The 15579-nt window shown below is 42.1% G+C and overlaps 1 protein-coding gene across 1 annotated transcript in view; it reads left to right on the plus strand.

Moving 5' to 3' along the window:
- Positions 1-15579, plus strand: part of Cdk5rap2 (CDK5 regulatory subunit associated protein 2) — a 149457-nt gene that overhangs the window by 36465 nt on the left and 97413 nt on the right. The window contains 1 exon segment of the mRNA XM_013348234.2: positions 5885-6055. Coding sequence (XP_013203688.2) covers positions 5885-6055 — 171 coding nt within the window.

Genomic DNA, 15579 nt, shown 5'->3' on the forward strand with positions numbered 1-15579 from the left:
ATATCACCTTGAAGCTGTTAGTGTGGTTATTACCAAAAAGTCGAAAGAGAATGAGAGGAAAATTGAAATTTATCTCATCCCTTATTATAAATGAACTCAAAACTAGATGTAAACATGGCAGTTAAAGTTTGTGACAGTTGTTCTGGGCAGTGTTTTTTTCTTCCTTTTTTCAATGATATGACCCTGAAAGTATAGGCTATAAAACAAAAGCTTTCACAGAGCAAATGAAACAATTTAACAGAGGGAAGAGACAGCCTGTAACTGGGGAGAAAGTATATATAAGCTATAGATCTTACAGGCAGTTGATAAGTATCCATAATATTTAAGAAATCTAAACAACATTTCCGCAAGAAAACTAAATAAGCAAAGGACTTGATTAGACTTCTCAGTTGACCATAGAAATAGTTACTTTATGAAAAAATGTTCCCAGTCATTGTTTAAATAAATACAAATTCCAACCACAACAGCATATCACGTATCACCTTGAAGCTGTGAGCATGGTTATTACAGAAGACGAAAGATTTGAATGCTGGGGAGGATGCAGAGGATGGGGACTCCTGTGCACTGTTGGTGGGGTGTAAATTAGTGGAATTGTTTTGAGCCCAGTATGAAGGTTCCTCAGAAAATGAAACTAGAATTATCTTATGATTCAGTAATTGCCCTTTTGTGAATACATGCGAAAAGATTGAAGTCCTTATGTTACAGAAATATCTCCACTTCCATTTCTTATTCACTGCGGCACTGTTGAAAGCAGTCAAGAATGGAAGCAACCTAAGTGTTCAACACCTGCTGTATGGAAAAGAAAAATGCACACCCAGCATATTCATACACACATATACACATGCATGCACACACAGACACCAGGAATTTTATTCAGCTATAAAGTGAAACTTTCATTAATAACAACATGTGTGGACCTTGGATCTAAAGAAGCTGATCCTCCAGAAGTCAAGAGTAGAGTGGTGCTTTCTGGTCTGTGGTGGGGTTTGTGGGGGATATGGTGAGATGTTGACCAAAGGGAAAGAGTTTCGAACAAGAGGGATCAATTTTCTTGATGTATTATTGGTATGGTGAATGTAATATGTTTAATACTTTTAACATTGCTAAAAGGACAAATTTTAAATGTCAGTAAAAGATACATTTAAATGACAAACATGTTAATTTGCTTGATATACTTGTTCCGCAGTGTTTACATCAAAACATGCCATTTTACCCATAAGTATGGTTATTTTCCATTTAAAAGTAACATATTAAAACAATATTTACATGTAAAACGAAATTCTAAAGAAACACAATCTTCCTAGAGTAGTGTGCAGATTTACTGCTTGTGTGTATTTGTGTGTTTTAAGTATGTGTTCATGTGGGCCTGTACATATGTGTACCAGTGTATGTGGTAAAGGTCATAGGTTTATGTCAGGCATCTTCCTTTGTCGCTCTCTACCTGTGAGATAAGGTTTCTCACTGAACCCTGAACTCACTGCTTCTGCCAGTCTGGCCAGTGAACTCTAGCGATATTCTTGTTTCTGTGCATCTTTTCCCAACTCTGGATCTGTAGACTTCCCATGTCTAGATTTTTGCAGTTGCTGGTAATCAAACTCAAGGTCTTCATGCCTTCTCTCTTGCTCTATTGTAGTGTTAAAGAGATATGTTTAAGTGGCTATTTTAATATAAGATCTTAAACTGCCTTGAATTTTGTGTGTGTATGTGAGTGGTCCTTCCAAGTGGTGTGGTTGATAGGTTTAAATAAGTAGATTGAGATCAGTGCATTATTTATTTAAAAAAAAGTGGGGGAAAAGAAAAAAAGCCCCAGATGTGTGCTTTTGTGTAATTATGAACTAAAAGGGTTCAGAAACAGATACCAGCTCGGTGTTGTTACATAGTCAAGGTGATTACAAGTCTAGGACCCAGCCATGACTAGCTCAATAGCAGCCTGAGTCTCACTAGTTTGCTCTAAGGTAATACGTGGTTTTGATAAAGACCACAAACTGAGTTCGAGGCCAGCCTGGTCTACAAGAGCTAGTTCCTGGACAGGCACCAAAGCTACAGAGAAACCTTGTCTCGAAAAAACAAACAAAGAAACAAAAAAAGACCACAAACTGAGACTTACCAGGTACCACCTAGAAAGACACCACACAAAAAAGGATTCCTAATGTTCGAACCTCTGTAGATAGGATCAACTGCAAGTACACACCCATCACTTTTGTCCAGGACATCCCTAGACAAATGTCAGCCAATCAGGGGGCCTAAATCTTAGAAACCTGTCACCCCACACCCTGCTAATGTAACCTTTCTGGTTTTTGCCTTTAAATAATGCCCTTTAAAAGGACAGGGTACCTCTTCTTGCTGCTGCTGCACCAGTTGCTGTGACGAGGTTCCTGCTGGCTTGTATTATGCACACAATACACCTTGCTTTTGTTTTGGAGAGTTGGTCTCCCTGGTGTTCTTTTGGGGTCCCTACAGACTAGGCACAACACAAGTAACTTAGCTTCCCTTAGCCCCTGTCATTGCTCACAAAATGGGAGCAGGGCTAGAGTGTACCTCATTGGTAGAACACCATAAGACCCCAGATTCCATCCTCTGTCTTTACTTATTTATTCATTATTTTACTCATTCTTTATTTCATTTATTCACTAAATACTTGGATATTTTATTGTGTGATGATTTGGTTATTGCTGTATAACAGATCACCCCAAAGTTGGTGTCTAAAATGATGATTTTATATTTCATTTTCCTAGGCAAGGATTTGGGCAGTGCTCATCGGAATGCTTTTTTTGCTCTTTGTGCCTGTCACTTGTACTGATGTAGTGGGTGGGCTGCTTTGGAGAGCAAATGACTCTTGGGTTTAGTACCTTGATGTAGATGGTGGGAAATTAAGCTGAGGTTATCAAGTGGGCTCTCCAGTGTAGGAAAATTAGGATGGCCATGCCTCTTAGATGTAGGATTTCCAGGCCTCCCAAAGAGTGCCCAAGGAGACAGGAATTAGAAACTTTCAGACCTGGACCAGAAATGGTGTGTGTTCTTTAGGCTGCAATAGTCACTACATTTCTAAGCTTTAAAAAGTGGAGAGAAACAAATTCCCTATCTCTTCATGGGGGGAAGTCCACGTGTTTATGACTCTCTTGAATACAGTAATTTCTATGTGTATGGTGCCATTACAGGGGGTAGAGTTGCAGCAGTAACGAAAATATGGTTGGCTCTTGGAGGACTGAGAAAGTTCACAGAAAATATTAGCAAGTGCTATGGGGAGAGAAAATGGAGGAAAGGAGTGTGCAGGAGGAGGTGGCTGGAGGGAGGTTGTGAAAACTGGAGTGAGGTGACAGACCTGCAGAAGGTGAAGGGCAGCTCTGAACTGCAGGCCTCGGGTACAGCAAGCATGAAGGTCATGATTTGAGTAAGTACCTGCAATGTAGAAGCCCGGCCAGGACAGTCAGTTGCTAGAACAGAAAGAGTGTTACGAGCGGAGAGCTTTGAGGTAGCCAGGATTCAGCTGGAGTCAGGTTGGGCTCAAAGCTCATCATCATGCTTTTGTTTTTGAGGCAAGGTCTCACTTGGGCGCCCTGCTTGACTTGGGACTCAACTGTGTAGACCAGGATGGCTTCAGTCTCAGAATTCTGCATGCCTCTACCTCCCGAGTGCTGGGATTAAAGACATGCACCACCATACCTCCATCATAAATTTTGAAGATAAAATAGATTAACTAAGACAATGCCTGGAACATGGTCTGGGTCATGGTAAGTGCTTGCCCCAATACTTTGTGGTCCATTGACCCTAAATGTGGGAGCATTCCAGTCCCTCCTTGTTGCATTGCCTACTTCTCCGTCACAGCTGCTTCTCTGACACTGGTGTGTGTACACTCTGATCAGAAACAGCAACAGGATCCCAGGGGGAACATTTAATAAAGTCCTATTGTTGGACAGGTGAATCCTGCCTCTTCTGTAACAGCTTTCAGAAAGTAGATGGACTTTGCCCTGGTAGATATTCTGATGTGGAAGAATTGACTCTGTGCTTTGTAAGTGCACACCTTGGATGATTTTTTTTAAATTTTTAATTTCCTTTTTTATGCATATGTGTAATTTGTATGCTTGTATGTCTGTACATTACTTACATGGCTTGTGCCCACAGAGGCAGAAGAAGGCATCAGCTCTCTGGGTGTTGGATTTGCAGATCCCTGTAAGATGCCATGTGGTGCTGAAAAGTCAAACCCAGTCCTCTAGAGGTGCAGTTGGTGATTTTAACTCCTGCATCTTCTCTCTAGGCCCCTTGTCGATGATTCTTAAAAGAACAGCTTTTGCTTGAACTGCTATTGAAAGCATTGTTATTCATAACTAGCAAGAACAGCTTGCAAGTGGGAAAAAAGTATAGTTCTATACAAATATGGTTGGCTATCAAGAAGTTGCAAATTTAAACACTTATGAAGAAGCCTTTCCTATCAGGAAACATCTTTCCTATTCAGAAACATCTTAGAAACTAATATTGACAGGGGTGGGAGGGAACAAAGCCTAAGGCTTTGTTGCTTTTTGTTGTTGTTGTTTGGTTGGTTGGTTTGTGTCACTGCCTATTTGGAAGAATCCTCACAATATACATACTCTTTGGCCTAGACATTCCTCTCAGGGTTTTTCCTGAAAAATCTAAAGCTAAAAGATACCCACGGCAATAAAAAGCAGTAAACTGTAATAACATATTTTGTGGAGGCTCAGATACTTGGAGACCATACGCAATAAATTTTGTTGTATTCGTTAATATTGCTAAATGAGAAGATTATGTAGGATTGTTGTTTTTGTTTTTGTTTTTTGAGACAGGGTCTTTCTCTGCAGACCTACCTAACCTGAATTTTCTCTGAAGACTAGTCTGGCCAGGTTTGAGGCATCATACCAGCTTTCCTTTTTTTTTTTTTTAATTGTTCTTTTTATGTCTTTATTTAGTTGCTGTATGTTTTTTGTAGGTCATAGTATAGCAGAATAAATAAAAATGGGAAAAAGTTGAAACCAAAGTTAAAATAATGTAGAAGCTTTTTGCAGTTGGAGAAGGTCTAAAAGAAGCATTCACAACTCAGACGTGGCTTAAGTTGTTGGCAGAACTAGCTCATTGGTTATTATTCTGTTATTGTTGCTTTAGCATTACAGCTGTCTCTGTGTCTGGATTCTACATTTGCACGTTTAACCAAGCTTGAGTGGAAAATTATGTCTGTGTTGAACATGTAGAAACTTCTTTAATGTCATTAGATCCAGGACTTTCAACACAATAGAAAAAACTGCAAACAAACAAAGTTAGACTCACTGTAAACCTGAATCTGAGCCATCCACATGCACTTTCACTTTGCTGTTTCCTTCCTTCCACTGAGAAGGTCCAGTATCAATGTCTTGCTGCCATCCATACTGTGTTCTCGACCATTTCCCACCAAAAACATGTGTTTTTTCTGTGGTCCCAAAGATTAGTAACTATACCTAAAACAGAATCACCTACATCCTGACACTAATGCTGCAGACCTCTGGAAAGGCAGATCCATGGCTCTCTATTTAACAGTGCTTCAGGTCGCTATGGAGCACTAAGGAAGCTCACCTCACAAGAAAGAATGACTAATGGCATACTTGGGATAGGAGCATATAAGATGACTCCAGACATCTATTCATACTCAAGAGGAAGGAAGGGACCAAAGACAACAATAAGCACATCCAAGGGAACCAACCAGAATACGCTTTCCCACTATTGAGGGGAGAAAATAGAATCTTTGTAAGTAATTTGAGCAGTAATTCAAATACATCAAAAATTCACATTTAGAGCTGAGGAAGTTCTCATCATAACTTGAGAAGTGAAGTTGGTAAGAGATTGTCACCTTGAACCCTTGAGCGAGTAAATTCCATTTTTCTTCTTTTTCTTTTGGTAGGACCTTAGAAATGAAGTTGAAAAACTAAGGAATGAAGTGAATGAGAGAGAGAAGGTAGTGGAGAAGCATTGCAGGAGTCTGCCGAACGAAAGCAGTACAAAACTCCACACTGCAGAGGGAGTGCTTGGGTGTCTAACAGAAAGTGGAACTCAAAAAAATCTGCTGCTTCAGGTAGGATGCCATTTTTTTCCTTTCATATGTCAGTCACTTTTCAATGCAGTAGTTTATTCTAAACTCTTGCAAGGACTCTTTCTTTGAGACAGAGTCTCTTGTAACCCTGTCTAGTCTCAGACTCACTTTGAGGCTGGGGTGACTGTGAGCCTCTGACTGTCCTGTCCCCTCCTTTGGTGCACTAGGATCTGAGGTGTATCCTACCACTGGCACCTTAACAGAGTTCACCGCTGTCTGTGGTACTTAGAGCTTCCCTTATGTTTGTCATGTTCCTCGTCTGGTAGGAAGGGAAGTGCTTACCCAGGTCGCATGATAAATCCAATACCCTAGCTGGATTTGCTCCTGTGCCCAGCCCGCTCAGTCCTTTGCCCATTTCTTCTCCTGTTTAGTCTTGGAATTCCCTTCTTATTTGATCAATATACTGAATTTCTGAGATTCAACCCAGGTAACAGTGGTGGATTAAATCCAGGTATTTAATGTCACTACCTACTACTGATACTTCATTGGAACCAGAGTGTAGAGGCGGGAAAGTGTATGTCCACAGGGCTGTGTAGGAGAACTGTACAAAAGAAGCTGGGAGTTAACAAAATTTTTGATGTTACATGTGTTTGGACGAGTGTGTCCTGCACAAGGTTCATTTTCACCACTGTGGCACATAATAGAGAATAGCAAGCAAGAATCAAGCTGACTTAAGCTACAGCTCAAGAAAGACTCAGCAGACATAAGATGTGGCCAATGCCTTTGAAACAGATTTAACTGATATTTGAGGCAGGTCTAGGTGACCTTCCTCTCCAGCAAGAGATCTCTGGAGAAAGTAAAGCAGAGGAGTGCTGACCTGGGGATTATGGGAGGCTGGAGAGACTCACAGAGCGGAAATGGCAGTGGAGGGAGTCAGATGAGTGAAGTGTACAGACCCCAGCCAGGGAGACACCTCCTCGAGGAGGAAAGGGTGTAAGATTCTGGAAGCTGACGATTCTTACAGCTGGTTTTCACCTGTCCATCTCCTAGGAAGTCTACTTTGTTCTATCCATTTCCATACTCACTGGGTTTCTGAGCACTTTAATATTTAAAAGGTGAGTGGCCTAAGTTCATCAAAAGGGAGAAAATCTTGAAGAGGCAATTCAAAGGCTTAAGAGAATGAAGGTGCATAGAAATTGGGACAGGTGGCTCATGCCTATAATCCTAGCACTTGGAAGGCTGGGACAGGAGGGTCATGAGTGTGAGGACAGCCTGGGTTATACAATGAGACCTTATCTAAAGGGAATGGGGGAGAGTTTTTAGTAGAAATGCAACAATGAAAATTATCTAGCTTTTAAACCTACAAAAACCCGACAACAAAACCATATAAAATAGGGAGTAAGATCAGGATCCTTGGGGATGACTCAGTGGGCATAAGTACTTGTCATAGAAGTCTCATGACCTGAGTTTGATTCCCAGGACCCACATAGAGGTGGAAGGAGAGAACTTACTTCATATAGCTATTCTCTGACCTCCACTAGTGCTATGGCACACATGCTCAGACACTCAAACACACACACACACACACAGAGAGAGAGAGAGAGAGAGAGAGAGAGAGAGAGAGAGAGAGAGAGAGAGAGAGAGAATGAGAATAAAGATCAGAATCTAATACAAATAAAGATATCTAGAAAAGAAGAATGGCCTATTAGAAATTCAGTATGATTGCTCACTTAAACCTTTTCAGCACTAGAGTTAGAAAGTTGAACATAAAAGTTGTGCAAGTCTTCCACAAACATAATTAAACAAGAAGATAGGGAAAAGGTAAAGATAAGAAAATTAGAGGCATGGTTCAAGAGTTCCAAAATATGACTAACTGAAACCCCAGGAAGCAAAGCAGGCAAAGCAGGTCCAAGTATCAGGAGCCGTGTCCCAGAATGGAAGGACAGTTGTCCCTGCACAAGGGATAGAGGAAGACCCATAGGCTAAGGTGAGGCACTGTGATATTTCAAAGCTTGGTGATTAAGAAAGGATCTGAAAGGATCCAGAGAGGGGAGCAAGACCATGCAGCAAGAACTGGGACTCAGAGTGACATCAGAACTCCCAACAGCTGCTTTAAACACTGAAGACTGGGGGTGATGCTCTCAGACTTTAAGGAGAAAGATTTCCAAACTAGCATTCTGTCTTCAGCTAGTCTGTCGGCCAGTGAGAGAGCTAAGCAAGGTATTTTTCAGGTATGTGGTGTCTTAAGGTGTCTTGCATGCACTCTTCAGGAAGTTCTTGGCAGAAGAGCCATATAGACAATAGAATTAACACAGGAGAGATAAAGGATCCAGAAAATAGTGGTTTTCCCAGGATGTGCTGAAGGGAAGTCCAGAGTGACAGCTGAGCTAAGTGTAGAGTCCAGGTTAGGGTCTTGAGGGAGGGTGTCATCTGGGAAACTAGCGGAACTGATCTATTACTGATGTATTTGACCCTATTGGGAGGGATTTAATTTTTTCCTTAGAATTTGGAGAAAATTTGCAGTTTATAATAATTTTATGAACTAAATAGGCAAATAGAACAAACTAGTTACTAATTCCAAGAGTTCAGAGAACTGAATGTGACTTGACTAGCAGTGTGATCATGAATGCTGCATTGCTCAGCAGTGTTTGTGTGGCTAGAATGTAATGCAAATATTGTTTCAACTAGTTATAATACAGTTGTTAGGGAAGGCCTTGAGATGCAGATGATTTGTAAAAGAACTAATCCCAATACTCCTGATTGGAGCCAGTTGGTAAAGTTGAACTGCAAGAAATCAAGAACCACAACAGTGAGAATGTCATGGTCATATCTGAAGGCAGAACAGAAGTTGCGCCTAAGGAATTGCAACTTGGCTTTGCCTGGGAGTGAGCCTTTGAGGTGAGACCTGTTCCCTTGTTAAGCTTTCCAGTGTAGTTTGGTGGTGAAAACATGAGAATAGTGAAGCTGCAGTTGTGTCAACACAATCCTAGAGAGGCAGTGTTGGCCGATTTCTAGTTCTTCCCATTATAGTTCAGTGGACTCTTACAGGAGCATTGCCCATTTCTTTCTTTGTGGGTACGGAATTCTTTCTAAATGATTGGCATGTTAAATTAATTCTGTTCCCTGCTCAGGAGGTAGATGTGGATCTTATCCCTTGCTTTCCTTCAAAGAGTCAACAAAACCCTGGCTTAGGAATCACCAGGTTGGGACAGATATTGTACTTGAACTTGGCCAGAGACCAGAGATGCAGTCTCCTAGGCCTGTTATATTATTAGATTCAGGCTTCTAAGGGGCCAGGGATGGGAACTGCACTGTGTGTCATGAACAAAGAGCCTCATGTATGAGCACACCTTAATGGTTATTTGCAGTCCCAGCCTTTTTTAGCCTTGTGTATGTCAGTGGTTTTGTGTTTATAGTTTTAGAGGAGACTAAGACTTTGTTGGATGTAAATATGTAAGCTCTCTAATGACGTGGCATGTTGACTTGGTAAGAAATGGACCCAGGGGGCATGAAATGAACAGGGTAAACCTAGGGATGGTGTCAGCTCATTGGAGCAGAGTACCATATCCACAAAAGGACAGTCACTGTGGCTAGTAAAGGCAGTTCATGGACAGCCACCATCCTCGATCACCTTGCTGGTATGCTGCTTGCTCTCACCCAGTAGTGGTATGCAGATGATGTTGCAGCACAGCTGTGTAGTTGTCTAATGTTTTGGGATGATGGAATTATTTAGGGGACATATGAATTTTGTGGCAAAATAAGATATCTTCCCTTAAAGAGTTTGAGAACTATACACACATACATATTTGTGTGTGTGTGTGTGTGTGTGTGTGTATGCTGTGTATGTATTGGATAAAAACTTTGTTATGATTAGTTTCATTTCCTTAGAAATCCAATGGAAAAGATTTGGAAGTAATAAAGCAGAACTGTTTGTTATGTAATGACTCAGAGGAGCTCAAGGTTGGGAGTGATGACTTAGTAACAGAAAAGTGCTCTCAGCAGTCACCAGGCAGCAAACTCATCTTCTCTAAGGCACGCTTGACTGAATTTGGGTGTTCCCATGCGAATGTATTCATGTTACTTTCTGAAACTTATCTGATGATTCCTTTGATAGTGCCGTCTTACTGATAATTTAGCTTATAATGGGTGGGGTAGAGAGGCTTTGTCTAGCCATTCTGCAAATTATTATCCTTGTCTGGTCATTCTGGTTTGTTGTGCACCTGATACCAAGAATTTCTAGCTTTTCTTGGAGAGGAATCGTGTATCTGCTCCATTAAGGATCCTTTCTTGAGAAATGTTGGATTCTAAGCAGTAGGGAAGTTGTCCTGATGAAATGCTGGCTCTTCCTCATCTGGTCCCCATTGTTGGTCTATTCTCCTTTGCTCTTAACAAACTAGTGATTGCCAGTGCCTGAAAGCACAGTTGATGCTCTGTGTGCCTTTGTTTATGTCTGCCCATCTAAGCCCAGAGTATCCCTGCAAACACCTGTCTAGGCTAACCTTTCTTGATCCCACAGCATTGTACTGGCCCCTCTTTTGTAGCATACTCTCTTCCTCTAGTTGTTGTCCTTGGCTCTACCTCTCTGCTTCTCCTACCCTGCACCAGGTGAAGCATCATTGGCTGGTACTTTAGGGGTGAGAGTAGTTACTTATCTCTGAATCCAGTGCTCAAACCTATACTTGGCTCTGGAAATGTGAGTTTAGTGATTACATGAATGAATTATATGAATGAATATGGCAACCTGACCCACAAAAGAAGAGGTGTTAAGTGTAGGAAAAGTCCTTTAAACCTTTTTAAAAATTAGGCATATTAGTTCCCTGATAAATGGTTGATTGTGTCTTGTGGTTTTGTGAAAGGTGTTTTTCAAAATAATTAACAAACTGGACAGCATGGGCATCAGCCACTGGACAGATGTAGGCACTTAGATTGGTGTAGAGCTGGAGGCTGCCCTGGGCCACACCATCCTGTAGTTATTCTATTGTGGAGTGGACATTTAAGGACCCACGGCAGGAACCAAAGTGGCTATAGAGGTTACATTGGATGGTTTGGCCAGGATTTGTTTTTTAGTAGGCACAGAAGTATTTTAGCAACCAGTGCCTTCGTGGTGCTTCAGTGGCAGACCAGTCCTGGGCCTGGCTGGATGAGCAATGATCCTCCCATTGGCTCTGACAGTTCGTGTTTTGATACCTGGAGGTCCTCATGAGAATGTCAGCCTGGGTGAGAGGAGTCCCTGGGCTGACTGGGAATCTGGAGCCTGGAGCTTTCTCCTGTTTCTGTCATTCCTCTTAGGACAAGTGCAAGAACTAAGTCTCAGCCAACATTTGGCATTTTGATTTGGACCAAACTTAGTGGAACTGTTGAGGTGTACACAGTTTGTAGTAAGGTAGTTGTTTTGAAACTAGACGGTTTAGGTCAGGTAGTTTTCTGGTTAGTTTTATGTCAACTTGATACAAGTTAGAGTCATCTAAAAGAGCAAAGCCTCAATTGAGAAAATGCTCCCATAAGATCCCGCTGTAGGGTGTTTTCTTGATTAGTGATTGATGGGGTAGTGCTCCGTCCATTGTGGGTAGTGCTGTATCTGTGTTGCTGCTTCTAGGTTCTAGAAGAAAGCAGGCTGAACGAGCCTTGGAGAACAAGCCAGTAAACAGCATCCCTCAATGGCCTCTGCTTCCAAGTTCCTGCCCTGTTTAAATTTCTGTTCTGGCTTCCTTCAGTGATAAACTATAATGTGGAAGTGTAGCCAAAGAAACACTTTCCTCCCCAACTTGCTTTTGGTCATTATGTGTCATTTCAACAATAGAAACCCTAAGATAGGTACTTTAGAGGGATACATTTCTGTGGATTTATAGGATCTAGTTATTAAACATTGCTGCTATAATGTCTTAGTTATATTTAGTTAATTGAACAAAATGTTTATAATCGTATAAAGCTGGTTGAATATTTTAATATTTATTACATTTATTTATTTTGTGCTGCGACGTATCTGTCCCTCATATAACCATGGGTACCAAGACATTGCATGGGCATTTGGTAGTATCCACATCTTAGCAATTTTTAAACTATTCTTCAAAAATGCTGAAGTATTTGGCAAAGGTTTTAATCTGTTGTACAGGCCTTACTGCAGATTGCAGACAAAGAATTGTAAATTACATTTCGGAATTGTAAATTTCTGGTGTCAATTTAGGAACTCCCAGCTGTTGCAGTCATACTGTCTTTGTTCTGTTCCAGTGGTTCTCACCCTTCCTAATGCTGCGACCCTTCTATACAGTTCCTCATGATGTGACCCCCAGCCACAAAATGATTTTGATTGCTACTTCATAGCTACAATTTTGGTATTGTTATGAATCGTGATGTAAATACCTGTGTACAACATTTCCGATGATCCTAGACGACCCCTGATAAAGAGTTCGGTTGAGAATCACTGCTCTATTCCCCCAAGAAACGTTTGCTTTTCAAATGGTTGTTCTTTCTGCGTAGAAAATGTGGATTTCTTTTGCTGTACCCTTGGCCATTTGTGTTGATTTATGATTTATCTTCTGCCCATTTTTACAAAGAGCTCAAGGCTGTGATGTTGCTTCTGTTCCTGCTGAGCATTGTGTGGTCCTGAGAATTAATGCTTGGGTGCCGAGGGAGCTGACGGAGAGTGTGTGCAGCTCCCTGCTATATGTCGCTTGTCACAGCTGTGCTTTTCAACTTGGCTGTGATGTGGTTTGGAGATGCGGCTGCGTTTTGTGAGTGTTGAAATAAATGCCTTTGTTGCAGTGTTGTGGCACAGCTGATGAAATAGGCCCCATCCATCTACCAGGTCACCAAATTCCCTGATTAGCGAAAGTGATGCATTAAGCCTTCTCTTTACTGGTTTGCTGAATCTTCAGATTGTTATCTGCACTGTACACATTTCCTTCAAGGTCTTAAGGAACAGGTGGCAGAGCAGAAACTGCCCCCTGCCCTTGTTGGGTACAGAATGTCAGTCATATTACTTACGATCTCTGGCCTTTGACAAGTCACCAGATCTCTTTGAAATGTCACAGATTCTAATCTGTCCTTCTGAGGGGATAAAGACTAATGGAGGCACACTCCTAGGTTTCCTCTAGTTTGCGTGCTCCAGGAGCTAGTGTAGTCTTGAGCTCAGTGGCCATGAGGAACAACTTTGGGGACAACTTGGAGGTTCTCACAAACACTCGATGGGATGCTCTGCAGAAATGGAGAGAGTGCCATGGACTTTAAAGACAAAGATCTTGGACTTTGGCCTCTGTCTTTGACTTAATGTAGACCTGGTCACTCCTAAATGGTTGTGTGATGTCTCCCTCTAAATCTTAGAATACCCAAGAGAGAATTGTGCTGGTTGAGCACAGCCCCAGAGCCTTGCTCACAAAGGAACAGTGTTGGCCTGTGCACTGCTGCTATGTCTAAGGGACATTCTGGTTAGGCAGGAGAATAGTGGTGATCAGGGCGATCACTCCTAAGGCTATGGAGGATGCCGTGCAGAGCCACACATGGAGATGTGTGCCAAGTTCAGTGCCATGTTGGGAGACCTCCTGTTGAACTGTTCCATGTTTAGAGATGCTGGTGGAGAGGGTTGGTGGCACCTGCTCAGCAGGTGGTTCTTATTGCCCACCAACCCTAGGCAGCCTAGCTCTCTTCTATGCCAAGTAGATCTACTGGCTGTCAGCTCTGCTGAGGGTGCCAAATGACTTCATTCTAATGGGGCATGAGTCAGCGCAGGGGAATAGGTGATTGATGAAATGGGACGCAAATGGCTCTGACGAGTTCATTTATTTAACATGGGTGAGCAATTTGCTTCTAGGAAGACGTTGACTCACTCTGACTTCCATTATGCAAAATATCCACAGGAATCTCTGCTCTTAAGATTCATATCAGTCCCTGTGTTCCCCTCTTACCTATTTAATCATCAGTTCAGCGAGTGTTTATGGCAGGATTTGATTTGTGCCAGACACCAGGCCTGGTTTAGGATAACGGCTATATGCTTTGCTTAGCCTGAACAGGTGGTTGGCACAAAAGCTCTGGGTAAAGGTGGGTGGGTGCTTCCAGGCCAGAGGAGGGGATCTTTCTCGGCTAGAGAGGGATTCCTCTAAGATTGGGTTTGAGAAGGTCCTATGAAATGTGGGGAGTGTTACTGGGGAGTGGTAAACAACATCTCACCACCTCTGGGCTCTCTAAGGTTCTTTGAGACTTGGAGAGGGATTTCAGAGATCCCTGAGAGGAAAGACAGGAGAAAGGAACGAAGACAGGTGCTAAGGAGTGTGGTGGCCTCAGAACTCTGGCAAAGAGCTGCCAGAAAGAAGAGGAGAGGAGAACTGGGCTGGGCATCTGGGCCTCGGCCTGACAGTTCTCTTCACTGTGGTTCAGAGCCTGGCCTACTGAGATTCTCTGCCCACTAGAAGCCCACATTTACTACTTTACTTCCTAGCCCTTTTTGATTAACTTTGACATCACATGCAAGCACATATCCTGACTTTACCGATTATTAGTTAAGTGAACTCAAGTTACAACTGAACAATGGGAAGATTGATATAGGGTCCAGGGCTTCTATAAAGTACCTAGCACAGCACCAGAGCATTGGGTTGGGACATAGAGCTGACACCAGGTGTCCACGCCATCCCAGGCGCCATGCGTTGATTAATTCATTTAATCTTTTTAACCTCTTAAGGTAGGCATGGGTGTGCTGAGGAGCAGAGACTTGGAGCCCATGCCCTACCTCATGATCCTGATGTTGGGCTTGATCACCATCCTTGTGTCTTGATGTCTAGAGTTGGGGAAAGGTATCCCCTTTACACCTAGGTTGTGTTCACAGTCAGTGAGAGACTACCTGGAGAACATTTAGCATAACAAGCCCATAAAGTCAGCACAGCTGGTAAAGGGGCAGCAGAAATGTTGTGCTGTGAGACAGGATACAACAAGAACACCGAGGACTTGGTGGCTTTCTTTATCTTGATGTCCTCTCAGGTGCTTATGTGCAGCTGAGACTTGAGAGAACCCCATGGGGCACTGTTGTGTGCAGAAGCATTTAGGAGTCCATGGGCCTAGTCTGTAGCGTGATTTACAGAAATGCTGGATATCTAGCTGGGTTACTAGCATCTCAGGCCTAGCCTGGTGGTTTATTAATCTTGAGTGCGCAGCCCTGGGCAGAAGATCTGCCTGGCCGGGAAGGACAGCACTGTTTTCCTGGGTCGGGGTGCTTAGCCTTATTTTTTTCTTACTGCATTCGTTTGCAGTCCAGCTAAAGTCAAAGACTCATGCCCTAGGAAAAAAATGTTTAAATGCACAAAATTTATAGATGCATCAGTTGTGATATAAACCAATATTTTGGGAGATCCAGTTATCAAAATATAAAAAGTTTGCTCTAGAAATGATATTTGTAATGTATTTAAATAACAAAAATTTAGTGATGAGTATAGTGACCACAGTAGCTTTGAAATAGAAGAATAAATGTTCTGAAATATCTTTGACACTTAGAAAATAACCTATTTTAGCTGGCAGTGTCATAGAGCTAGCCCTAGTGCTTATGTTGTTTGTGGCAACTACAATAGAAGTGAATGGCGCTT

The sequence above is a fragment of the Microtus ochrogaster genome, chromosome 10 (assembly GCF_000317375.1).
Source record: "Microtus ochrogaster isolate Prairie Vole_2 chromosome 10, MicOch1.0, whole genome shotgun sequence".
In the NCBI taxonomy this organism is placed as follows: Eukaryota; Metazoa; Chordata; class Mammalia; order Rodentia; family Cricetidae; genus Microtus; species Microtus ochrogaster.